Genomic DNA, 27,750 nt, shown 5'->3' with positions numbered 1-27,750 from the left:
TAGGCAATGATCCAACTGAGGAGGACTTAATTAACATGCTCTGGTTGTGTGACAGAAAACACCTCAGGTTCCCCTGGTAATGGACCAGATGCCAGTCATCCTCTCTTCAGCATCCACAGTGCCCACCTAGCCCAGTGATGCATGCAGACCCAACTCTCGTGTAAACAGAACTGCCTCTCATACGCCGGAGCAGAAGGACCACGGGGGACCCTCAAGGCTGTCCCCAACATCAAGGACAGCGTCGAAATAGAGTAAATGCTCAAAAATGTTTGATGACTGAAGGAATGAGCAAACACCCTGGTGTTGGCGGGATGGAGAGTTTAGACCACAGCCCGTAGAGCTGCCTTGGGATGCTGCAAGGCCAGCGGTAGTAAAGGAGAAAAATCAAGGAGACCATACTAAGGGTTTTATTTCAAGCAGGGAACCCTTTGCTACAGTAACAGGATAAACTGACGAGACTGAATGTTTCGACTTTGCGCCAGAGCCATGCTTTGTCCTGGGCCTGTTAGGAGAGGGGATTTTCAGAGACATGCTCTTAATCACTCAAGGGGGATGGGGGGCTGTGGAAAAATCAAGGAAGACCCTTTCAAGGGGGGAAAAAGGGTAGGGGATTCGGAATCTAAAGATACCTTCCCCACTGGGATTTAGCTGGGAACGGATGCATCAGGCTGGCTGATGGTAGCTCCCCAGGGCACCGTGTTGAGAAGGATTCAGAAACTGCATTCACCTCAGGAGGAAGGGGCTGCAGGACTGATGAGGGAAGTCTCTGGTGGCACAGAAGCAGGAGTGACGTCATGGACACATAATAGCAAAAGAGCAGTGGTCTCCCCACGTGGTTCCAGCGTGGTTCCAGTGAGAAGTCAAATTTAGATTAATGACATCATAATGGAAATCAGACTGTGGATCAGGAGTTCACTTTGTTCTGTTTTGCTCTCCACGTGAAAAGAAGGCCCAGAGAATGCCCACCCCACCTGCACTCAATGCTGGGCAAGAAGGGATTTCAAGGTGAGCCCGGCTGGCTTAGGGTCAGTGCAGAGGCCTTTTCTCTCTTCGGTCAATTCACCACCTCAGGCTCTGGAGATGCCGCCACCATCAGCATCGGCTGTCGCGGAATGAGGTTCTGGTCAGGTGATGCTGAACCTGGGGAAAAAGGAGGAAAGGTTAAGACTGTCATCTCACTGGGATTATCAGTCAGCAAGATCTAGGAGTCAAATTGCTTCTGTGAAGCAACACTGGGCAAAGTATTACCATGAGAACAGGCTGGGGAGGGGCTATGAGATTGTCCAGGGTTGTTTTGTAAAAGTTCAATGAAAGACATTGCTGGGGGGGTGGGGAAATGTATCTTCTTGCCTTGAAAATGAACTTTTCTTGAAATTGAGAGAGGGCCAGTGAAGTTCGAATGTCACGGCAGATGGTGGGCCAGCATCATTCGAGATAGACAGCATCCCACCACTTGTTAGGAACTGCAGGGCTCCCTAATTCTCTAATTGCCTCACCCCACTCTGTCCTCAGTCTAGGCTACAAGGAGGGAATTGACTCCCTTGTCTTCAAAGCATGGCTGCTACTGCTGCCAGAGATCTCAGCGCTACTTGGTAAATTCAGATCCAGGACTTGTTGAAGGGCCTTGGTGTTCTTGGGTTAGAGCAGGAAGCTGAACTCTCTGTGTGAGGCTTGTTCAAGACAAGGCTCCAGAAGAGTTCCTGGGAACTCCCTCCTCCACCTGAGAGGCACTAGCCCCACCCACCCGTGCACAGGAAAGACACAGACATTTGTGCCCTTTGTCTTATCAGAGCATTTTCAGAAGGAAAAACTTCCAGTCACTGCTTTGAAAGGCCAAATCCAAGACAATCAGAATTGGGCTTGCTGGAAACATCTTCCTTCCTCCTGAAGTAGCCAAACCAGGGTGGCCGTGAGTGGCAGGGGGCCATGGCTCAGGAAAGTGTCCAGCAACTCTGGGATCTGTGAAGCCTTGGCATTAAAACCCTTTGCAGCTGAAGTTTAATGACATGGGAAAATGGTCCTGAACTATTAAATGGGAGGAGTGAGCTATAAAACATTGTATAACATTGGATCCCAATTGGGGGATAAAAAAAAAAGTTGGAAGAATATTAACAAGGCCATGGGATTAAAGGTATTTTTATTTTATTCTTTTTATTTGCATTTTCTATGTTTTCCTACATTAAAATGCATTGATTTTATGATAGGATTTTTTTAAAGCCACTTTCATCTGTTAAAAGGAGGATGTGGTCAGTATCTGAAAAGTTTTAAGAACCAGATTTATCCTCCTTGTCCTGAACATGACCCAAGTAACAGTGACTCTTTACCCAGGGTATTTAATTATGCAAAATGTGTTGCTACCCTTTCCCTTTTGTAAGAGAGGGCAAAAAGCCAGGAAGGCTGTGGATGTAGGTGCTTTAATAAAAAGCTAAAGCATGTGACTAAAGCAAGCGTCCGGGGCAGGGCCTGGACTCACTCTCATCAGCCTCATCCATCCTGCCCTTCCCCTGGCTCTAGGATCTGGCCCCATCCATGCATCCTAGCTGGGCTCTTATACAGGACAGGCAGCAGACAGGTTGGCTAGACCTTCCTAGTGAGGACCAACCACCCTTTCTAAGAGAATCTGCAGTCGCCATGACTGAAGCAAAATGGTCTCTTGTTTTCCAGAAAATTCAGTGACTCATTCCACTTTGTCTTCTGAGCTCTGAAACAAGAGAAGGGGAAAACAAGGGAGAAGAAGAGGAGGAGGAATTGAGGGGATATTGGAAGCTGGTCATCCATCTACTCGATTATGTTTCTGTGCGACCATTTGTGCGCCAGGTTTCATGGGAAGCACTAATGATACAAAGGAGAAAACCAGTTATAGCTCCCCTGGAACCTTCAGCTGACTGGGAGCAGAGCCTATAGCAGGTGTGCCTCCTCCTGGCCGAGGCATCAGGGCAGGCTTCTTGCAGGAGGAGGCTCCTACACCAGGGCCTGGATCACAAAGAGGAGCTGGCGAGGCCAAGGACAAGAGGAAGGTCTGAGGAGAGGTGTCAGGCTGGAAGAGCATGCACAAAGGCCCGGAGGCAAGAGTGAGGGTGGTGTGTTCAGGATGCTGCTGAGGACGAGGGCTTTAAGGACTGACACTTAACCTAGAGGGCAATCGGGAGCCATCGAGGGCAGTGGAGCGAGGCAGTCACTTATTCAGACTTCAGTTTTCAGATCCCTTTGGTTGCAGTGACTTTTCTACAATGAGAACAGGAAAAGGAGAGGGTATGGGAGGCAGAGATGGTGGCAAAGGCTGTTCTTTAGGAGCCTATTCAGTAGTGAGGTGGAGAGACAGTGTACCAGAGGGTGGGCACCCTGGTTCGAGACCTCTATCTTGGGTTACTGAATTTGTATGGTGAAGCTAATGCACTTCTCTCCAAGGGCTGAATGGGAAACAGACAGATGAGCTCGCTACAAACAGGTAAGTTCTGGGCCGGCCTCAGTTACTGACCGCCTAGCTCATGACCAGCCACAGGTGGGCATTTCAGAAGAGTTTTTTGATGACAAGAAGGGTGGCAATTCCAGTCCTGAACACACACAGATTAAACAGGAAACAAACAGGGAAATTTCCGAAGTCCACACCACTCTCACGCAAAGAAGGGGTTTTAAGTTCCGGGAGGGCACAAGTGGCAGGGAAAGAGGTGCACTGACCTGGCGCTCAGGGGCTGGTCACCACGTGGTCCCCACGGATCGCCTGCAGCGAGAGCTCGTACCCAAGGAACATGGCTGCGCTCATGGGGAAGCCCCGCACGGCATTGACCGTGATGCCTCTGAAAAACACCTTTGGCAGAAGGCGGGGTTATCACAGGACACGGACCGGCACCCTCCGCCCCCATCCACATCACTTCTGAAGGCACGTTTCTTCGCAGGCCCAGTATGCATGCGCTAGATACTACCATTTCACAGGTGAGTCCCGTGAACACCACGTTCGCTTGCTTAAAACTGTGCTCTCTCTCATGAGCACGCGAACACATGCTTGGTTCTAGGACTGCAAGTTACAGCTCCATACGCTCTGCAGTGGTAGACAGGGCACCAGGCCCTGACCAAGCACTGTGACTGGTGCTTCACAGGACGTCCCAGAAGGGGCAGGGTAGGGGGAGCTAATTCAGGCCATGCTCCAGACGGCAGATGTGGAGTCCAGGCACAGCTTTGCCAGTTAGCAGTATGTTACCTGGGAAATTGGCCAAGGCTCTAGAACTCGATTTTCCCACCTGTCCAATGGGGGTAATAATACTATTGACCTCCTACAGTTGTTGAGGGAATAAATGACATGTTGCTTTTAAAGGCATTTTCACAGTGTGTGTCCTGCAGTAAGCACTCCTTAACTGTTGACAAATCACACCATCCTTATTAACAATAGTGTATGAAATCACTACTTCATACAGAGTAGCACTGCACTTCCATCATGAATGCTGAGGCGTCTCTGTACTGAGCTGCTAAACTCTGCCTTTAATACAAGAAGACTGGATTTATCACCCCTAGGGAGTGCTGCCCTTTCACTGTGACTCTTCCTGCCTGGTGCTGGGTAGACATTGATCTATGTGATGTGGTCCCAGCCCTTGGGAAGTTTATAACCTACTGGGGACATAAGCCCCATTCAGGAATAATTGCAGTGTAACCCATAACATGATGAAAACAAATAAAGGCCTTGGTGAGGGGTGGGGTGGGGAGGTGTGCTAAGCTGCTTCAGCCATGAGCGACTCTTTGTGATCCCATAGATTGTAGCCCTCCAGGCTCCTCTGTCCATGGAATTTTCCAGGCAAGAATACTGGAATGGGTTGACATTCCCTCCTCCAGGGGATCTTCCCAACCCAGGGATTGAACCTGCATCTCCTGTATCTCCTGCAGTGGCAGGAGGGTTCTTTACCAGTAGCGCCACCTGGGAAGCCCCAGGGTGGGGAGGAGCTGTCATTAAATGTCTTCTTTGGGAAGAGATGACACATCTGAAGGCAAATCGCTACTCACACATGAATGACCTGAGAACTGTCGGGTGTAAGAGGTAACCTGTTAACTGATGCCTGTATAATTTACTATTCAGTTGTAGTCTGTGAATAGTACTTCTCGGTACTTTAATTTTCAGAAGGTAGAAGTCCAGCCCTTTGCATGACCCAGTTTCCTTAGTTGTTGGGACTCTAGTGTCAGGGTAGGTGCAGACCACTGTCATGGGCCAGGACATCAGGTGACATCCCTTCAGGAGAGGTGTCTGCAGCGTGACACTTGTGGAAGCCTGGGACATGCAGCTTTGTCAGGAAGGAGAGAGAAGGGCCTCAGTATACCCAGGGTTGGGGGGAAGCCTTGGCCCCAGGGAAGGGAACTGATGGGCCAAGATCCACAGAGATGAGCAAGTGGCCAAGACAAACAGTGAAGCGTTCAGGTAGGGGCAAGCAGGCTCCTTGTAACATTAGCACTCCTCTCTAATGTCTAACCTTTCTGGAATTCCACAGAGATGGAATTCACCCAGGGTGACTGAATAACAGCAACAATTGGGTCAGGCTCTGAGAGGAAAATTCCATGCTGGGTGTACACAGAGGCTCCCGTGTGCACCTCCACAAGGCAAGGCAGGCCAGGCAGGACCCAGCTTGGAGTGGGATCCTCCTCCCTGACAGCACTGGGCCATGCAGGAGCGGTGGGCCACTTCAGACAGCCAGAGAGGACCTCCCCCCGGCTGTGGCCTGCTCTGCTGTGAGGCCCAAAGATGGCAAGCAGAGTGCAGACCTGCTGGCTTTTACCCTGGCTTTTGGAACACAAGATCACTAGACAGTCTTTCCTCATGATTCCTCAACGGTACCCACTTCCCAAGATCAAGTCCATACCCTTCCCTGACCTTCCAGGACCCACATGCTCCTTGCATTTCTCTGAGCTGCCTCTTACACTTGACACTGTGGGCAGTATATTGGCCTGCCATTCCTCCTGCCGGGCCAGCTCTCTCCCACCACTGACCCTCTTCTGGTCCCCGGTGCTGGGATGGCCTCCAGACTCGGTTTTACCCTCTGGTAGCCCTGCCACGGCCACACCAAGTAGGATTATGACCCATTGCCTTCTGTGCCCTTGGTATCTCTGCCATCACAGCCCTTCTCACACCATCCTCCAATCACCTATGACTTGTCTATCCACTCATTAATAGTCCTAATCAGAGTAGTGAGAGCTGGGCTATGTGTATGGCTCCCATTTGAATCCCCAGCACCTGCACTGTGCTTGGTCTAGAAGATCCTCTATAAATCTTATTAAATGAATCAATGGCTAGTTGGATGGGCAGATGAGTGAAGGAATGAGTGAATGAACACATGAACAAATTCCTTAATGAGAAAAAACAAGTCTCTGAGCCAAAAGAGTCCTGGTGGTGGTTGTGGCAGTGGCGAAGGGGGATTCCTAGAGCAGAAGAAAGGTTCCAGATCCCCCAAGTGGCAGAACCAAAGAGCAACCAACCCTGATGCCTCAGGAAGCTTGTCTACTTACAAATGGTCCTCTCCATCTCTCCTTAGAGTCATCCAGTCTCACCCAACTGTCCTGATCCCACTCAAAGCAGTCACTTCTGTGGAGCTAGAGGACATCAAGTCACTCCTTCAGCCTCCTTATTGCAGATGACAGCTCTCCAAGTGTGAGCTACGACCCATGTGGTTCAGGATGATCCTCAAAGCAGGCAGAGAATGGATCCCAAACTACCCCATCTTTCTACCATTCTGACTTGGGGCTGCCCCCGAAGTCCATGGACTTCTAGTTCCCCCATCATCAAGACTGCTTTCCTGGTAATCACTGAGTTATAAGGGGCTACTAAAATTGGGCATCATCATCTTTATTTCACTCCTTTCCAGTTCTTTACTACATCGAGTTCTTCTTCCATAGGGAAGTGAGAACAGGTTGCAGCCTCAGTGAGCTGCAGCAGAACTCCTTGGGAATGGGGACTCCATAAAGCCAGCAATAAGCACACTGGGACTGGAGGCAGCCCCAGGCTTCAGGAAAAGGTGCTCTTCCTGCTGCTGCTGGGGATCTGATGGTGAGACTACCCAACTTTCCAGGGATGTGTAGGATTTTTTTCATGTTACTATGTATGTTTATATGCAAACACTTATACAAACACACATAAATATATATACATGCATATATGCATGCACAGTTTGTGAATATTTGAAAATATATCACAAGAAACTCATAACTGATTGCCTTTGAGAAAAGACTGGGGGTCACAGGAGGAACACTCTTGTGTCCCTCTTATACCTTTTGAAGCTTCCTATTTTTATATTATAAATACTATAATATTTTTAATCAATTAATAAAAATAATTAATCTCCATCAATAATGTAGTTAATCAGCTTTAATATTGCTATTACGACTTAAAACCTGTCTGAATATACACTGTGGGTCAGACACTTTTGAGATTAAGAAATCAATCATCTGACCTCAGTTGTTTTCTAGGACTTTGTGTTTAACAACACAGTAAATTTTGTAGGAAATGATATCAGCAATATATTTTGCTCCTGCAGACTTTTTGGAAATATGACACATTAATACTTGGGAAAACAGAATATCTCAAAAACTGAGCATCTCTTTTGAATCTCTCTTATGTTTCCCTTTGTACTTGTTGGTTGAACCACAAACTGTGCTTCTGCTACAAAAAAAAATACAAAAGACAATTATTCAATATCCAATTGTGATAACAATTCTCAATAAAGTGGGTATAGAGGGAATATACCTCAACATAATAAAGTCAAATATAACAAGCCCACAGCTAACTTCATTATCAACAGTGAAAGCTGAAAGCATTTCCTCTAAGACTAGGAACAAGACAAGGAAATCCACTCTTACCACTTTTATCCAGCATAGTATTGGGAGTCCTAGCCACAGCAATCAGAGAAGAAAAGGAAATAAAAGGAATTTAAATTTGAAAAGCAGTAAGACTGTCACTGTTTGCAGATGACATAATACTACACAAAGGAAATCCTAAAGATGCCACCAAAAAACTATTAGAATTCTTCAATGAATTTAGTAAAGTTGTAGGATGCAAAATTAATATACAGAAATTTGTTGCTAACAATGAACTAACAGAAAGAGAAATTAAGACAACAGTCTTTTTTATAGTTGCCTAAAAAATACACAGAAATAAGTTTAACTAAGGAGGTAAAAGACTTGTACTTGGAAAACTATAAGACATCAGTGATGACACAAAGAGATAGAAAGATACACCATGCTCATGCTCATTAAAAAAATTAATATTATTTAAAAGACCATACTCCTTAAGATAATCTACAAATTAAATGTGATTTCTATCAAAATATCAATGACATTTTTTCACAGAACTAGAACAAATCATTCTAAAATTTGTATGGAAATACAAAAGACCCAGAATAGCCAAAACAATCTTAAGAAAGAACAAAGCTGGAAGTATCATATGCCCTGCTTTCAAACTATACTACAAAGCTACAGTAATCAAAATAGTATGGTGCTGGTACAAAAACAAACAAATAGATTAATGGAACAGAACAGAGGGCCCAGAGATGACCCCACACTTATATGGGCAATTGATCTACAACAAAAGAGCCAAGAATGTAAAATGGGGAGAAAACAGCCTCTTCATTAATGGTTTTGGAAAAACTGGACTACTGTCTCACACCCTATATAAATGCAAAACACATTAAAGACTTAAATGTAAGACCTGAAACTATAAAACTTCTAGAAGAAATCAAAGGCAGTACATTCTTTGGCATTAGTCTTAGCAATATTTTATGAGCAGTCTCCTCAGGTAAGGAAAACAAAAGCAAACATAAATAAATGGGATTACATCAAACTAAAAAGCTTTTTCACAGTGAAGGAAACTACCAGCAAAAGAAAAAGGCTGCCTAATGAGTGATAGAAGATATTTGCAAATGATATATCTGATAAGAGGTTAATATTCAAAATATTCAAAGAACGCATACAACTCAACATCAAAAAACCAAACAACCTGATTTAAAAATGAACAGAGGACCTGCATAGACATTTATCCAAAGAAGACATATAGATGGCCAACATACACATGGAAAGTGGTCAACATCACTAATCATCAGGGAAATGCAGATTAAAACATGATGGGATAGCACCTCACACCAGTCAGTATGACTATTATCAAAAACACAAGAAATAACAAATGTTGTCAAGGATGTGGAGAAAAGTGTTCATAATGGTAAGTTGGCACAGCCATTATGGAAAATAGTATGGAAGTTCCTCAAATAAATTAAAAAATAGAACAACCACACAATTTACTAATTCCACTCCTGGGTATTTACATAAAGAAAAGGAAAACACTAACTAGAAAAGATATATGCAGTCCTATGTTCATTGCAGCATTATTTACAGTAGCCAAGATATGGAAGAAATCTAAGTGTGTATCAACTGATGCATGGATAAAGAAGATACATGTATGTGCAATGGAATATTACCAAGCCATAAAAAGAATTAAATCCTGACATTTGTGAAAACGTGGATGAACCTAGAAGGTACTATACTAAGTGAAATAAGACAAAGACAAAACCTGTATGATTTCACTTATATGTGGAGTCTAAAAAACACAACACATGAACAAACATGACTAACCAGAAACACAGTCATAGATACAGAGAGAAAACAGGTGGTTTTGAGGGGGAAGAGTGTTGAGGAGGAGAGAAACAGGTGAGGGAAATTACCAAGTACATACTTCCAGTTACAAAATAAATGAGTCATGGGTATAAAATGTGCTGCACGAGGAATATAGTCAATAACTATGTAATATCTTTGTACAGTGACCAGATGGTGACCAGACTTATCATGGTGATCATTTTGAAATGTACGGGAAAATCAAATCACTATGCTGTGTACCAGGAACTAACAATGTGTTGTAGGTCAATTATACTTCTAAAACAAACAAACAGAAAGAAACATTAGATTTGTGGTTACCAGAACTCTTGCCTGGAAAATCCCATGGACCGGAGGAGCCTGGTGGGCTGCAGTCCATGGGGTGGCTAAGAGTCGGACACGACTTAGCGACTTCACTTTCACTTTTCACTCTCATGCATTGGAGAAGGAAATGGCAACCCACTCCAGTGTTCTTGCCTGGAGAATCCCAGGGACAGGGGAGCCTGGTGGGCTGCCGTCTATGGGGTTGCGCAGAATCAGACACGACTGAGGCGACTTAGCAGCAGAAGTGAAGGGTGGTGGGAGGGGAAATTAGATGAAGGTGGTCAAAAGGCACAAACTTTGAGTTATAAGATAAATATGTACTAGGGATGTAATATACAATAAGATAAATATAATCAACACTGCTATACATCATATATGAAAGTGATTGAGAGGAAACCCTGAGTTGTTATTATAAGGAAAAAAAATGTTTTTCTATGTTTTAGTTTTATATCTGTATGAGATGATGGATGTTCACTAAACTTATTGTGTTAATCATTTCATGATATATGTAAGTCAAATCATTATGTTGTACACCTTAAACATCCACAATGCTGTACACCAATTATATCTCAATAAAACTGGAAGGAAAAACTGAAGTGAGAATTCTAAGAAGATGTCAGGACTCTGTCTCCTCACCTAGACAGCTATTACACTGACAGAATTTGTCTGATGTAACTACTTTAGAACCCTGGAGTTTACTGAAGGCTTCCAAGTTCCAGGGGAGCATTTGGGAAGTGGTTAATTTTGGTCAACGTTAGTTTTCAGCACAGTAGCAGCTACCTATCCCCCACTCCAAGCCCTTTGGCAGGCAGCTGTGCACATGTTCCTGGAGCAACCTGCACACAGCTTGCAGGAACCAGGGTGGGCAGCGAAAACCTCATCCTCCGAATATATTAGACATCTGCTCCTAGCCACTGATTGCTGTTTCTGATCACGAGGTGCAAAAAGGAAGACAGTCATTCTTGTTTAACATCCTCCTCCATTTTGCAAGCCCCTCCTCCTCTGGCTGAAGTGATTTCCAGGGAATTTAAAGGAATGGTGACCCCTTTCCCTTCATTTTTCTCTTTTTCCTCTTTTGAGAGCCAGACATTAAAGGCTAGGAAATTCAAAAGCAACTGCATGTATGGGGAAAATTAAAAGTGACCGTGCATGCCCAGGGAAAGGCACAGGCTCAGAAAAAACCTGAGAAAACCTTAAGTTTACACCTCAGGTTGATCTTTGGCACAGAGATAGCCTACAACAATCAAAAACGAAACCTACCACACCCTGGGGAAGAGACAGAATCTGATTTCTAGATTACTACATTATTAGACACAAATGTCTAGTTTTCAATGTAAAAAATTACAAGGCATGTAAGAAATAGGAAAGTATTGTCGACTCAAAGAAAAAAAATCAACAGAAAATGTCCCCCAAAGAGACCTGATAGCATATCTACTTGACAAAGACTTTAAAACACCCTTCTTAAAGATGCTTGAAAAACTAAAGATGTGGAGAGCGTCAAGAAAATGACATGTGAACAAAACAGAAGTATAAATAAAAAAATAGAAAACCTGGAAAGAAACCAGACAAATTCTGGAGCTGAAATGTACTGAATGAATAACTGAAATGAAAAAAATTTACCAGAAGGATTCAAAGGTTTATTTGAGCAGGTAGAGGGAAGAATGAGCAAACTCAAAGACAGGACAAGAGAAATCACTGAGTCTTAGACACAGAAAGAAAAAACATTGAAGGAAAGTGAACAGTGCCTACGGGACTTGTGGGAAACTCTCAAGCGGAGCAGTATATTGTGGGAGTCCAAGAAGAAGGGGGGCAGGCAGAGAGTATTTGAAGTAATATGGCCAAAAACTTCCCAAACTTGATGACAAACAGGAATGTAAATATCAAAGAAGCTCAATGAACTCCAAGTAATATGGACTCAAAGAGATCTACACTAAGACCCATTATAATAAATTTTTGAAAGACAGAGAATCTTGAAAGCAGCAAGAGAGAAGTGACTCATTATATGCAAAGGATCCTCTATAACACTTTCAGCAGATTACTCATCAGAGACTTCAATGATTGGTAATGGGTCAATATATCCCAAGATCTAAAAGAAAATACAAACTGTTGAAAAAGGATTCTATATCCAGAAAAACTATCCTTCAAGAGAGATAAATAAAAGCTGAAGGAGTACATTACCACTAGACCTACCCTCTAAGAGCTTTCCTGTGGCTCAGACGGTACAGAATCTGCCTGCAATGCGAGAGACCTGGGTTCAGTCCCTGGGTCGGGAAGATCCCCTGGAGAAGGGAATGGCAACCCACTCCAATATTCTTGCCCCGAGAATCCCATGGATGGAGGAGTCTGGCAGGCTACAGTCCAAGGGATCACAAACAGTCAGACACGACTCAGTGACTAACACTGCCCTGTAAGTAAAGCTCAAGAGAGTCCTGCAGGCTGAAATAAAATATCACTAGACAGTGATTTGAAGGTGTATGAAGAAATAAAAATCTCACAATCGGTAGACACACAGGGAGAGTAACACCAGCATCGTGGCAGCACAGGACACCCTTCGTTTTGCCCTTACTTCAACAACAAAAATTAAACAACCATCCACGAACAAAGGTGCCTCTAGGGAGTTGTGGGATCCAGCACCTTACACCAAGGGACCCAACAGGATCCTGCCCACCTGTGCGTCAGCTAATAGGCAGACAGACCTCAGTCCTGGCAGTGAAATCTGCAGTGGCCTGTGAAAAGTTTCCAGCCACTCTTGGCTATAGGACCTGGAGAACACTGACTTGGGCAGTATCACACACAGCCTTTGTGGAAGTCCGGGTTTCTGGAGGAGAAGTTCTGGCCCTCCACTGGAGCAAAAAAATAGAAATTTGAACACACTTGGATGGCAGTTAGTAAAAAATGGAGGGTTTGGGATGAGGCAGCCATATTAGATAAGGCCTTGAGGTCAATAGTAAATTAGTACTAATAAATACAAATACCAATGCTAATACTAAAAAGTTAACTCTTTCTAAATGTTCTTTATGTATTATGCATTAAACTGAGCACTTTTTATATGCCTCATTCAATGTAACCTTCAAATGTCTCTTCTCTTTATGGTAGGGATGGTCATCATAGGAGAAATTGAGGACTCGAGAGATAAAGCTTGCCTGGATTCCCCTAGCTGACAAGTAGCCAGACCTGGTTTGGAACTCAAGTCTGATGATTCAAGTTGTGCTGTTGTTTAGTCACTACGTCATGTCTGACTCTTCGAAACTCCATGGACTGTAGCCTGCCAGGCTTCTCTGTCTATGGAATTTCCCAGGCAAGAAAACTGGAGTGGGTTGCCATTTCCTCCTCCAGGGGATCTTTCTGACCCAAGGATGGAATCCACGTCTCCTGCATTGGCAGGCAGATTTTTTTTTTTTTTAACCACCGAGCCACCAGGAAAGCCTCTAAGAAGCACTACAAGAAAGCCAGGGGCCCATTCGAGGAAGAGCAAGTATGAGGGGACTAGGAGGTATCATGGGAGGCAAGATAGATAGGGATGAATTCGTTTATAACCTTAGACACTAGACGCGGAAACCTGATCTTCATTCTGAGATAGTTTAGAGGCAAGAAGAGGCTAGGATTTAGGATAAGCCCTTTGGGTTCAGGAGAAGGGAGACAAGCCCACGCTGGAGGCTACTTCAATAGCCGAGACCAGAGGTGATGGAGTCTGGCTGGCGTTGGGTGGAAAGCAGCAGACAGATGGGGAAACTGGAACTTGTGAGATGTGGTGACTGTGGCGGGTCTGGGAGTTCTTACTTGGCAAAGGGGTGAGGGTGAGGTGCTGAGCAGGGAGTGAGGAAGGAGTTCCCAGCCTATTTGGCTGAGGAGGCAGGGGACTGGCTCAAGTTGGTGGAGTAGAAGGATGTGTGCTTATCTTCTCCTGTGAGAACACCAAAATCGCAGCTAGTTGTTGAACAGCTATCAACAGGAGGACTCTGGAACCCACCAAAAAAAGATACCCCACATCTAAGGACAAAGGAGAAGCTGCAACCAGACGGCAGGAGGGGTGCAATCACGATAAAACCAGATCCCATACCCACCGGGTGGGTGACCCACAAACCAGAGAACAATAATACCAAAGATTTTCTCCCACTGTTGTGAAGGCTCTAGGCCCCACATCAGGCTTCCCAGCCTGGCAATCTGGCAAAAGAACTGGGAATCCCCAGGGAATCTGCCTTCGAAGGCCAGTGGGATTTGACTATAGAGCTTCCACAGGACTGGATAAGGAGGCAAGCTTGGCAACTTGGAGGTGGGTCCAGGCCCTGGCTCTATCACAGGTCAGCTGTATGACCTCAGATTGGTTACCAGTCCTCTCTGAACCTCTCAGCCCAGTATTTTTTGAGCATGCACAGCAGAGGGAGTCCAGGGTGAGGCCATTGCTGAAGGCTGGCAGCTCCCCAGAGGCAGTGCTCATTGTGCTCGGTAAACGGTAACCACCAGCACTTTGGTTTCTCTATTAAAGTCTGACATCCCTGCATTTGTCTGACCCTGCCTTGGACACGACTTAAGCGACTTAGCAGCAGCAGCAGCAGCAGCAGCCCTTGAAGCAGTTGCTCAAATGTATAGTTCGATATATGATCAATGATTGTAATAGTGTAACTCTAGAAGGTGATGGCACCCCACTCCAGTACTCTTGCCTGGAAAGTCCTATCGACGGAGGAGCCTGGTAGGCTGCAGTCCATGGGGTCGCAAAGAGTCGGATACGACTGAGCGACTTCACTTTCACTTTCATGCATTGGAGAAGGAAATGGCAACCCACCCCAGTGTTCTTGCCTGGAGAATCCCAGGGACGGGGGAGCCTCGTGGGCTTCCATCTGTGGGGTCGCACAGAGTCGGACACGACTGAAGTGACTTAGCAGCAGCAGCAGCAGCCCTCTGGGGACTGACACTGACCCCAGACGTCACTGACACGTGACTGCGGCAGGGCTTACTTTAAGACCTTCTTTCTGATAACTCTGGGACATGCAGTCCAGGACACCTCTGTATTTGTTTACATAAACCCCATCAGCTTGCAGTCGGCTCTTCACGACGTCCATAGGAGTTGCTGTTCCCCAAGAAATTGCTCCTGTAAAGAGAGAGACAAATAGCTATGAGGGGCTAGCTGGTCAGGGTCTGGAGGGGCACTGGCTCCCTGTAGATTTCTGGAAAGAGCTCAGGGTCAGGGCCTAGGAAAGGGGTCCCTGACCTTCCCTCACCACATGCTGTGGGACTCTGCAGAAATTTTCTGCCTCCTCTAGGCTTTGGGTTTGTCTTCTGTAAAATGCGCCAGCAGCACCTCTCTTCGTGGGATTGCTGTGAGGACAAATGAACTAACGCAAATGAAGCATTTAGCACAGAGCCAGGTGCATAGCTAATGCTTCGTAAACAGAAGCCTGTATTGACAGCTTTTACTGGAAGAAAAGGCCCAGTACTTTCCAAGCACACACAGGGGAGGGAGTCCAGGGTGAGGCCTGAGGCTGAAGGCTGGTAGCTCCCCACAGGCACAATTTATTTTGAACACAGAGACACTAAACAAACACTTGGAGATAGGCTGCTGGCCAGCTGAGGGATCGTAGAGAAGGGGGAGGGGCAGGTCTTTAAAGAGCTCTTATCTTTTGCAGTGACGTGGAATAGGAGAACCCTTGGGACCATGTGCCACTGAGTCTTCTTCATTGGATAAAGCTCAGGTGTCCCAGTTTGAGCACTTTTGTGACTTTAAAGGACTCTAAGAAAACAGCACCAGGTTATTCTGTAAACACAGATATTGGCACATTCTTTGACGGGGAGACAAAAACAAACTGATGCCAAAGTCCAAGGCAGCTGGTTTGCAAAGTTTTGTAACTGGTGCCCAGCAGCTCCCAAATGAGGCCTTAGCCTGTCCCCAGCTCCCTGCCCGTCCTGGCCTCCCAGCCTTGGTCCTCTGGGAACCCTCTGGGCGTCTCCTGCCTCCTGCCAGGATAAATGGGGCTGCTTTCCCTGGAGTCAGTCCAGGTGCTGCCCTGGCATATCCCTCTGTTCTCAGCCCATGGGCTTGGGCATTACAAAAACAGGTTTGCCTGCCAGGCTACATGCATCTGTTCTCACCAGAAATGAGAGCAGTAGGGGCCTGTCTGCCCTCTCAGCCAAAAGGCACTTACTGAGCACTTACTGGGAGCTGGCACAGGCCAGGCCTCAGACATGCAGGGGGATGGGGAACACTGGGGTCTGGTGGCTAAGATGTAGGCTCTGTTATGTATTTCCTGTTTCAAGCACAGCTGGTTATGATGAGGAGGAGAAAGAATGACAATTTTCTTTCTTTTTCTTAAAAAATATTTATTTGGCTGCACTGGGTCTTAGTTGCAGCACACGGGATCTTGAGTTGCAGCATCTGGTTCCCTGACTAGGGATCGAACCCTGGGTCCCCTGCACTGGGAGTTCAGAGTCTTAGCCACTGGACCACCAGGGACGTCATGATGATTTTCTTCTCTCCAGTGGATCTTTCCTGTCAATATCAAACATACCAGGCTATCAGCCTTCTTAAGAAGCAATCCTCTCTTGACTTCCATCCCCTCTCTGACTATAGCTGTGTTTCCCTCTTCCCCAATACAGTGCAGTCAAATCCCTCAGAAGTGTTGTGTGTACTTGGGTTCTCCAATTTCTTTCGTCCCGTTCTCTCTTGATCCCACTTCAGTCAGGTTCTCACACCCTTCTCTTCCTCCAAATCTTGTCAAAGTCACTGGTGGCCTATGTGTTGCTAAATCCAAGCCCTGAGAATAGCAAGTGCAAAGACGTTGTGGTGGAGAGGGAGCCAGGCACGGTCAAGTTGCAGGAAATGGACCAGTGTGACTGACACCGAACTAAGTAAGGGACATGAGCAGAAAAGGAGTGCAGAAAGGTAACAAGCAGATTGCTGATGGCCTCGAAACCACCGCAAGGTCACTGACTTCCAGCTGAAGTGACATGGAGATGCAGCGTGGGTTCTGAGGAGGGAGGTTCAGTAACCAGTCCATGGCCACAACGTGACTAAGTGTGGATTTGAACTTGGCTCTTTCTGACGGCAGTGTCCCCACTCCACTGTCTGCATTAGCTGTGTGACTTTGGGTTGGTCACTCTGAACCTGAGTTTTCTCATCTGAAAAATGGGGAGAGTAATTCCTACATTCAGGGGAGAATTAAATCCTCATGTTAGAAAGACTTGCAGGGTGCCAATATTTTAAAAAGGTGGACCATGATAACAGATTTTCTTTTCAAAGCTCAGCGCTACCTGACACAGAGTGAGTGCTCAAAATATACCTTCCAACTGAAAACAGAAAGAGCCCAAATAGGGACTCAGAGAGAAGGTGCGGGGAGAAAGAGAGGGGCCATTCCCCATCCCTAGTCCTTCCTCCGCCTGGCTAGGTCTGACCGTGTGTATGTGCATGCGTGTGTGTGTGTGTGAGTGCATGTGTGTGCTAAGTCGCTGTGATCATATCTGACTCTTTGCGACCCCATGGACTGCAGCCTGCCAGGCTCCTCTGTCCATGGGGATTCTCCAGGCAAGAATATTGGAGTGGGTTGCCATGCCCTGCTCCAGGGCATCTTCCCAACCCAGGGATTGAACCCAAGTCCCCTGCATCTCCTACTTTGAAGGTAGGTTCTTTACCACTGAGCCACCAAGGAAGCCCCAGGTCTGACCATTGCAGGTACTTAACAAAGAACTGTTGGAAGAGTGGCTGGATGAACCCTGCCCTTGCCCCACTGGCCCGCTGCAGTGGTCAGCACAGGGTCAGGGATCAACCGTGCTGCCCTTACCCGCCATTCCGCCCGCCAGCCACACAGCACAGGGGCTGGGGCCTGCACAGGCCTCGGGCGTGATCCAGTCACTCAGGAACACGTAGGGGATGAAGTAGAGGCAGTAGCCTGGAACGTCCCTCAGCAGCATGGCGCTGGCTCCCCGGTACAGCCCCGCCAGGCCTTCTGTCCGCACGATGGTTGCGAAGCAGTGCACAGGCCCCTGGTAGGCTGGCTGCTCCCCAAGAGCTGCCACTCTGGGCTTCAAACCGAGGTTGGCTGCAAAGACAGAGCAAAAAGGTGGCAAGTGGCCCAAGGCAGGAGACTGGCCATCTCTGGCACTGAGGCAGTCCAGCCCAGCCCATTGAGAGTTCCCACTCACGTCACCAATTGATTTTTACCAAACCTTCTGACTGTCTTGGCAGCTCAAATGGGGATTCTGAAATCCCAGTGCGGAGCCCTTGCCAGCATGTGCCGCCAGACTGGAGGCAGTCCCACCAGGTGATAAAACACCTGTTGCCTTAGGATGCCCGGGGGTTCTCCGTCAACCATCACTATGACGTTCTGAGCAGGTGTGACTGCACGATGTCTCAGAACAAACATGCTGAGCCAGACCAAGCTCTGTCTTGAAGCACAGGCTGTAAAGTCCAACACACTGTGTGGGTGTGTGTGTGTGTCTACTTGTACATAGCATGCTAAAAATCATATGAGATTTAAAACTAAACTGTCCTGGCTCCAAATCCTGGCCCTGCTTACCAACTTTCTGACCTTGGTAGGCACCTTTCAAGTCTTTATTTCTTTACCTTTGAAAAGAGGACAAGCCCATACTGAAAGTTGCTAACACAGTAGATTTTAAATACTCTCACCACATACCCACACAAAATGCTAACTATGTGAAGTGGTGGATGTGCAAACTGACCTTATCTTGATATCATTTCACTACACATATGTGCACCAAATCATCACACTGTGAACCCTAAACTTATACAAGGCTATATGTCAACCGTATCTCAATAAAGTTAGGAAATTGTATTTTTTAAAAATAAAAATGAGAATAGGCTGTTGTGAATATAAACAAGGTAATACCTATAAAGAGCTCAGCATGGTGCTAGGAACATTGCAGGGGTGCAGTGGTCTCACCAGAGCATTACTGAGACCAGATGACGGGCTGGAAGGCTGGACATGGTCTCACTGACTCACTCCAGCCCTGGCCAGGCGGTGCCCTGAAACAGTTGTAGGGCAGACCTGTGCCATTGGCCCCTCAGAGTCCAGGGCACAGAGTGCTGTCTCCTTCTTTGACCACTGGGATCTCTGCTGGCAGATCATTGGTCTTGGTCTGGTTGTTATGTTGGTAGTGTCTTCTCAGGACATATGTAGATAGAAAGCAATGACTCTAATCCTTCCACCTGGCTCCTTTTATCTCCCTGTCTGATGCTCATCTACTCTGCTACAGACCTTTGGCATAGCTTTGACTCGTGGCCAGAGAGACCTCCCAGTCCCAGTGCAGATAAAGCAGATCATATTCTCAACTTTCCCTTCTTGGAGAACTAAGGTGACATGACCAGGACAGAAACAGAATGGAGCTTGCTTGTGACCACATGCCCATTTTGTCACCTGGGTTCAATTCCCCGGAAGCACCAGCTCATTTGGGTTTTTACAGCATGCTGGCTAAGAGACAGATCATTTTCGTTACACAGGTGAACTTCCAAGCCCCCTAAACAGCCCCATCTTTATCAGATGAAGGTCAGGAAAGAATACTCAGCTTCATGATGCCACAGTCCAAACAGGAAATTTAGGAGTTAAGTACAACTTGTCCTTTTCACTTATCCTGGATGTAGACAAGGTCAAGGGGGAGGTTTCTATTTGCCTGGAAAATTTGCTTTGACAAACTAGCCCTGTATATTCTTCCTGTGTTGAGGGAAGAGAGGGATAAAGGCCATGTGTGTTAAGCCAACTGCGGGAGGCCGAGTCCCATTCTCCTTCACAGTGGATCCCGCAGGGAATGAGCAGGTGTGGCAGCCACGTTTAGGGGCACAGGGCACTCTGAGCTCAGGGCAAGGTCAGATACTGCATGCAGTCTTTGAGAGCACTCTGGGAGATCACTGAACACTCGTTTCTCTCCCAAAGCCACTAGGATACCACTAGGGTCATCCTGGGAAAATTTGGCATTAAACCAAATAGTTGTAATTGTCCCAACATATAAACTTTGCCTGGGCCATGCTCACATGGAAGTACCAGTGATTTGTCCCCAAAGTCAAAGTTTTCATGAATCAACTATGAGTATGATGTAGAGCTCAAAAGTCACTTACTGAAGGAGAGCTCCTGTTAACATTCTGCTTGTTTGGAGGTACAGATGTTGGAAAAAAAAAAAAAACACCTGTCCAACCACCAAGTGGCTTTGTCAAAAAAATCTGCCTTTTTTTCCCTTTTCTTTTCAGAATAAGCAATAAGGAAATTCTCTCATATTCTTCTAGGGTTATAACATAAGCAATCTAGCTTTAATTGCTTGAAAATGATCCATTTACAACTATTACATCAATATAATTATAATTCTGACCTGGAACATTGACATGAGTCTGAGCTGATTGTCAGGGCCTCTGGACACAAGGTGATACTGTGAAGCCCTCAACTTCTTGCAGCTCACCCCTGACATTTGTAAATAAAATTTTTATTTGGAAATAATTTCAAATTTGAAAAAACAAAGTACAAAAAAAGAGAGAAAATTTGACACAGAACCCCCCGCACCTATATTTACACATTTACCCCCGCACCTATTTTTAACATTTTACCTTATTTGTTTTATGGTTTGTGTGTCCTCTCCCTCCCTCCCTGCCCATACCCTTCCTCTACTCCTCACTCAAACATGGGTGTGCAATTAAACTGAACAGATGCCTTTGTCCCAATTCCTAAACTTTGCCTGGTTCAGCTCCAGGTAACAGTGACCCGACCTGGAGTCAAGGTTTTCATCAATCAGTTGTGGGTACGATGTGACTTTCAGGAGTTACTGATAGAACGAGAGAGTCTGATAAAATGGGAAAAACATTTGACCAAACCGAGAGCCAACCTTGTCATCAAGACCCAACCCAGCACCAGATCTGTACTTTCATTGTTTTTCTCCCAAAATAAGCAAGAAGGAAATTCTCTGGCCCATACATACAATATATAATTTTATTCTCTGAGCCATTTCAGGGTGAGTTACATACAAAATAGCCCTTACCATTGAATTCTTCAGTCTGTGTTTCCTAAGAATCAGGATGCCATTCTACACGCTGTGGGAAAGGAGCCAGGTTCATAATCACACGGACAATCTTTGTATCTAATGTACTGTCTGTGCTCATGCTCCCAGTGATCTCACGTTGACCTTTAGAGTGTTTCTCCCCACCCCCATGACACAATCCAGTCCATCAGGTATTATATTTCGTTGTCATGTCTCTGTAGCTTCCTTTCATCTGGAGCATTTCCACAGCCTTGCTTTGTTATTTTTTTTTTATGATGACAATGACATTTTTTAAAAGTACACCACCCCCTTCTTGTTAACAGAACTCCTCTTATCTGAGGTTTGTTTGATGTGTCCTTGTTATTACACTGAGATGATGCATCCTTGGCTGGACTTCTTCCCCCTTCTCCAGTCTCACCTCTTTTCCCATGAAGACCAATCAACCTCAAGATTCCCTTTGTCTTCTCTGGCCTCCTCTACTTGTTTTCATTAGCTTGTTTTTTCAACTGAGGTGTAATTTACATCCCATAAACGGTGTAGCTGATAAGTGCACAATTCGTGAGTTTTGACCATGACATGCACCAGTACCCTATCCTACTGAGAAAATGGCATCTGATGCTTGAAATAAGCCATTTTGGTCACTCAGGCAGAGCAAAACTCTGAAGGCTACCTAGCCTCTCCTGCTTTTCAAGGTAAAAGGATTCTGTGATGTCAACGATGTGTCACCCGACGAAAAGCAAATCTCTTTCAGGTGACAGTTGTCACAGGCCCACCTACTTTAGTGTAGTGGTATGGACAGTTCATACAGGACCATGAGGCAGAAGACGGCAGGCATTCTGATCAGTTGCTCAAACCACAAGATGCTCCATGGCTCATGGAGGTGTTGCCAGGGAGACCTGGCAGCCAGACTTAGAAAAGCGCTGAATCGGAGCCTCTGGTAACTCTAACTCTGGACCAGTTTTAGTCTGGGTAAAACACATTTTGGTGACCCTTAAAAACTGACTTGGGAGGTTGCTGGCAAGCAGCTCTCAGAAATATACACAACCGATGCATGTGAATTTGTATGTCTTTGTGCAAGGAACCCAAGGAAGGAGGTGGGTACTTTGCTCACACTGAACCTCCCCTCAGCCTGTTGTTCAGGAACCTCCAGGGCTTGGGCTTGGGGGTGCACACATGCCTGTGAAGGGGTTCACATTAGGTATATTTCCTTCTAGGGTGAAATGTATTTAGTTTCCCTCATGAGAACTTTTTGTTCTGAAGTAAGGATAAGATGATGAATCAAATTTTGATTATTTCTTACCCTGAATGCTTTGCTATTTGCTTTGCTATTGAGGCCATTTTTTACTGTCCTCTTTAAACTAAGAGCCTTTTACTATAATAGGTGCAGTAACACTCATGATGTCTGTGGTTTTCTTTGTTTTCCTAAATTCATTTAGGATCAAGTCAAGCCCACATGACAGGCAGGATATTCAAAGTCAGTAATATCACCTCCCACTCTGCTCCTCACCTTCACCTAAGAGCACAGGAAGCCTCCACAGTTCTAAAAAGACCCCTCCTCTGGGCTCCCCTGCGTTGTTCGGCCCAGTCCCCTCCTCGCTCCTTGGACCACACGCTGTGCCGTGTGGCTCACTGCTCAGCAGCAGCATCGCTCCTTGGACCACACGCTGTGGCCATCTGGCCCCACTGCTCAGCAGCAGCATCTGGCACCTGGCTTGCTGGCTCCTGCCTGGGCCAGGAGGCCCCTCTGATGGCAGGTGCCTCTTCAGAGAACTCTTCAGGGGATGGGGGCGTCCAGGTTTAGCCAGTCCTCACAGGTACCCACACAGTCACTCCTTGGGGGATCCTCCTACCTCAGAGAGGCTACACTGGCCCAGACACAGGCTGAGGTCCCTGTAGATCTGCCTCTGGCGCCCCTCTGCTGAGAACCCAGGGACCTGCTGCAGCATCCCACGGTACCCTTCCCAGACGAACACAAACAGTTTTTAACTCTTTCCTTCCTAGGGCAGTGCTGTTCAGTGTCTTCAGTGGGTCATGGCCTTGGAGACAGGAAAGTCAGGTGAAGCACAGTGACTAGTCACAGATCCACTTGAAGTAAGGAGAGCCCAGGCCTCAGGGACACCAGATCTCCTCTGTTTGCCGGTGGGGGTTGGAGGTGGACACAACACCATTTCTTAACACATCAGTTTCTCCTGAAAATCCTTAGCAAGTCAGCCACCCACAGATGAGGCCCTGCTGGTCCCCAGTCAACAATGTGCAGGCTCACCAAGTGTTCTGTGCTCAAATACCCCTGGGCCAGCAGGCTCTCAAGTGCAAGGCGGGAGCACGGGGTTACTTCAAGGGACCCACCAATCCACAAGCCTTGAAGACAGATAGAATTCCTCAAATATCTCATACACGTGTCTGACCATTTTTCTCACATGTGTAGGTGCTATTGTGGGAACTCAATAAAAATTACTTAAATACACTGATAATCCACAGTAGTTTCTTATCGTATGCGTTTTCTTAATCATGGACACTAAGTAAAGCCACTGTTCTATGGGTTGGACTCCATTTCGTATATTTAAAAAGTCCTCGTAGGGACTTTTCTGGTGGTCCAGTGGTTAAGAATCCACCTTCCAGGACTCGGTTCGATCCCTGGTCGGGGAAGTAAGACACAACATGCCTATGGGCAGCTAAGCCTGAGTTCCCAAACTACCGAGCCAGAGGGCTGAAACTAAGACCCAACATGGCCAAATAAAATAGATAATGTTTTTAAAAAGGTACTCATAGAAAAAACCAGGACCCTTAGTGCCTGCCAAGGCTGTACCCCTGTCATGGTCTGTTTTGGTTGCTTCTGTTTTTGGAGCACATGGTTTTCCCCTAACTGGCTCAGTGAGTTTTCTGGTATTGGAACCGGCCCTGTGACCCTGTGCCTGACACTGTGGGCTTTATGTGCCTCAACACCATTCAGAGAACACTTGAGCATCTGATCGACAGCTCTAGCAGGGGGGGCCTCCCAAAGCCGCATCTCCCATGATGGACGTTCCTCCAAGCCCAGCCCTGTCTGATCCTTGTGCCAGAGACTAAAAGACACTTCCAAATCATGGTGTAAGCTTCCACACTGGCCTAAGATGCTGTGGAAGCATCCAGTACTATGGATGGACATCCTACAATAGACAGGCTGGGTATAACCTCTGTGGTTTGGATTTGAACAGGCTGGGGGACCCTGGGTTCACCTCCCCAGGATATTACCAATGGGAAGCTCTGGCCTGGTTCCTGTTTGTAGAGGGTATGGCAGTTTTCTCATGATCTAAAGAGTCCATGATAGGCAGATGGTTTACTAGAAAGAGCTCTGTGTTAGGAGCAGCTGGGGTTTGCTCTGCTGCTCAGTTGCTATTTTCTATACAACCTAATGAAAAAGACTCCCCAACACTAGCCTTCAGTCTCCTTGTCATATACAAAAGGGGAAGAATAAGAGGCCTCTCCATATCCTCATTGGGCTTCTGTGCAAATTAACTGAGAATGCACTTTGGCAAGTACAGTTTACCAAAATGTGTGTTGTACAAATGTATTTCACTTGAGGCAAATAGTTACCACTATTGTCTTTATTAACTTGTCCTGATATAATTTCAGATTCCAGAAGAGCCAGACCTGCCAATATCAGGCAGCTTTGCCCTGCTGTGACCTGCCATGACCTGCCAAGCCTCCTATGGAAGACTGTGGGTACCCACACAGCACTGAGAGCTACCAACACTAGCGTCAAGTAGAAATCAAGACAATATTTGCCCTTGTCAATTGAAAGAACAAATGGGTGTGTCCGTATTTATTGTACGCAACTTGTACAATGGTGCGTTACGTTGTGTACATCTTCATTAATTTTGGCAAGCTATGTGAGACCACAGCTTGAAAAAGATTCAAACTGTCCAGAACTCAAGGGTGCCTCTTGAACTGCATGGCTATATGCTTAGCCTCTTCACAAAACACCTCCCTCCACTTTTGGGCTGCCATTGCTCCAGCCCTCACTTCCTATTGGCATACAGCCTACTTGAGAAGAAGGCCCCAACTGTGGTTTCTGTGCCACTTGTCACATTCCAAGAATTCCTGCCTTCCCATAGGCTTCCTTCTTTAGAAACTGATGGAGCAACATATATCTCTTTACAGAGCTTAGCATCAATCATTCCTGCCCTGAACTGGGAAATCCTTAGAAAGTATCAGATGGCTAACCTGCCTAGAGATAAATATGCTTCTGAGCAGCCTCACATCTTTATGGGAGCAATAAAACTATGTTGCCAAAGAGACAAACTGATGTAGTCAGGGCCTCTGAGGCACAGTTACTGCCCTTCCCAGTCAGACATTTCTGAAGGTCCATGGAAATCGCAGAAATGGTTTCACCCCATTTTGTCATCAGACAGCCTTCCAGACTCAAATGGGGTTTGTGTTCAGGTGAATGGCTGATGATCACCCTCGGCTGGCACTCCCCACTCACCATCCAACCCAGCCCTTGTCAGCATGTCCCCTCTTGGCACATCCAGATAGTAGGACACTCTCCTCCTCGAATCCTGGCTACACTCTCTACCCGTCATTCCATCAGATTATATTAAATATGGTAGAGTCAGGCTCCCTCAACTTCCTTCCTCTTGCCTCGAAATTCTCTCTCAATTATCTCTTTCCTTCTTCTCTCCCAATTTGGAAAAGAGTCTTTTTCTTTGGTCTCCATTCACTGTCACCCTGACTTCAGCGGCTCTCCCCTTTTCCCTCTCCTTCCCCACGATGGTGACACTAGTCTCTCAGGACTGTGTTTCCAGGGTGTGGAACTGCACAGGCTGGGGCAGAATAGCCCAGAGAGCACGGATAAGTCACTTAAACCCAGCGTCTGTTTCCCCACCCACCAGATGGAGACTGACAGTGCATATTTCATAGAGTTGCTGTGGCGACTGAATCTCAGGGTGTGTGTTAGCACAGAACGCATGGCCAGGCACGGCACTTGTTAACTATAGCTATTAGTGTCAGTACAGCTCCTTCTCAAACTTCTTCACAGCGTTTTCTCATTGCCAGTCCCCTCTTTGTTTTTGCAGCTCAACTTGGCATTTGCACTTAATGTCATGACTTCAGCTGTCACTTTTACGTCTGTCAGATTCCTGTCTAGATCTCCTGCCCTAACATTTCAGCTGGAGTTCCCCTCTCCCCAAGAACAGGAACCAAGGCCAAGTCTCCACACTCTCACTTGAGACTGCCTCTCCAGCCGGGATCCAAACCGTCAACCGCAACAACGAGCATGCGTGCTGACCCACTCCCACCAAGTTCTGTCTCGCAGGCTTCATCTGCTGTTCCATTTCCTTTGTAGGTGGTACTGCCTCCCTCGTCGCTACCCAACTTTGAAATCCTGGGTCATTTTCAACACTTTCTTCTCTCCTTATTGGCCTGTTGGTTCTGCATTATCTATGCCTCTTTAAGTTACCGCTCCCCTGTGTTCCCAAAGTCCATGGCCCTGAGACAGGTTCCCAGCCTCTTGCCTGGTCTGTGGCAGCAGCCTCCTTACCTCTACCATTCCCACCCCTTCCATTCCTCTGAACGTCAGGTTCATCACTTCCTGACACACAGCTTTGCTCAGGTCATGCTGATGTCCAAGACACCCCACTGCCTGCAGAATAGCACAGAAACTCACACTCAGCTAATAATCCAAGCTCTTCATACCTGACCCTGTATCTTTCACCCTTCCCCACTCATCCCTACACAGACCCGCTCTTCCTGCCCCTGACTCCTTCCCTCCATCGGTCCTCAGTCTAAAAGACCTCCCCCTCCCCACTTCCAAATCCTAGCCAATATTCAAGCACCCAATTGACAACCACTCCTCTCTGGAGCCTTCCTCGTGTGCAGAGCCAGATTCTGAGGTTCCAGAGTCTTCCACAGGCCTTTCTCACTCCGGTGCACATTTGATTCCCCACCAGACTGAGGGCTCCATGAACACAGGGCCTGTGTGTGTCTGATACCTGATGTGCCCACTCAGCTTTGCTCATTGCAGAGACTGGGAAAATGCTAGTGAATGAATGGAAGAGAGGATTTAAGCAGGTATAACACTCAGCCCTTTGCCTCCAGCTGGGCCTGGTGGAATTCCTGCAAAGGTCAGCACAGAGTTAATGCTGAGTCCTCCTCCAGTCCCCCAAACCCCGGCCTCCTGTGGTGTTAAGGGCTTTGTGATCTGCACATTAATTAGGTTCTTAATGAAAACACAGACCTGAAAGCTCCCAGATGGGGGAGGAGTGAGTGTCACTGGCCACTGGGCTCTCGGATGTGACTTGGCCCAGGTAGAACTGCTGGCCCTGGACCTCAGCCCCGAATTCCAGCACGGGCGCAGCAGGGCGCCTAGTGCAGCTCATGCCCGGGGAATGGTAACTTGAAAACGGCACCTTCACAGGCACCTTACTGTCAAGGCCAGATCTGAAAGAATTCAGGCCAAGTGACAGAGACCCCAGGGAGAAAACCTCCGTTTTCATGAGGATAACTGCCGTCCGGGGAGTTTTCATGAGGGGTGGGCAATGCCAAATGGACATTCCCTTTAAACTTCAGTAAATGCTGATATCATTTGGTAAAACTCCTCTATATAACAAATTTCACAGCACGTACCAAGAATCCTAAAAATGACCATACTCTTTGACCTACTCATGAATCAAAGAGCCCACACATTTAGGGAAATGACTGCAAATGAAGGCAACTCTTTATGGACAAATTTGCTGATCACATCACTATTTTTAAAAGAGGAAAAACTGTAAACAACCTATATTTACATTAGTAGGAAGACTTCTAAATAATAAGTTTAACTGTATTGCTAACATTTATCTCATGTTTTCAATGTATCAGACACTGTGC

At 46.5% G+C, this 27,750-nt stretch overlaps 1 protein-coding gene across 2 annotated transcripts in view; it reads right to left on the bottom strand.

Moving 5' to 3' along the window:
* Nucleotides 1-391: 391 nt before the first annotated feature.
* Nucleotides 392-27,750, bottom strand: part of SLC25A48 (solute carrier family 25 member 48) — a 43,564-nt gene continuing 16,205 nt past the window's right edge. Inside the window, exons 6-9 of one of the 2 annotated variants that reach the window (XM_070793610.1) lie at nt 17,709-17,966; nt 14,892-15,025; nt 3,679-3,808; nt 392-1,140 (exon numbers count right to left, since the gene is read on the bottom strand). In XM_070793610.1, coding sequence (XP_070649711.1) covers nt 3,686-3,808; nt 14,892-15,025; nt 17,709-17,966 — 515 coding nt within the window. In that variant the 3' untranslated portion in view covers nt 392-1,140; nt 3,679-3,685. Of the gene's footprint in view, nt 1,141-3,678; nt 3,809-14,891; nt 15,026-16,122; nt 16,421-17,708; nt 17,967-27,750 lie in introns of those variants that run through there. The other variant, XM_070793612.1, reaches the window with a different exon arrangement.

Source organism: Bos indicus, chromosome 7, assembly GCF_029378745.1.
Source record: "Bos indicus isolate NIAB-ARS_2022 breed Sahiwal x Tharparkar chromosome 7, NIAB-ARS_B.indTharparkar_mat_pri_1.0, whole genome shotgun sequence".
Classification (NCBI taxonomy): Eukaryota; Metazoa; Chordata; class Mammalia; order Artiodactyla; family Bovidae; genus Bos; species Bos indicus.
The sequence above is the reverse complement of the archived record's forward strand: the minus strand, read 5'-3'. Positions and strand labels throughout refer to the sequence as shown.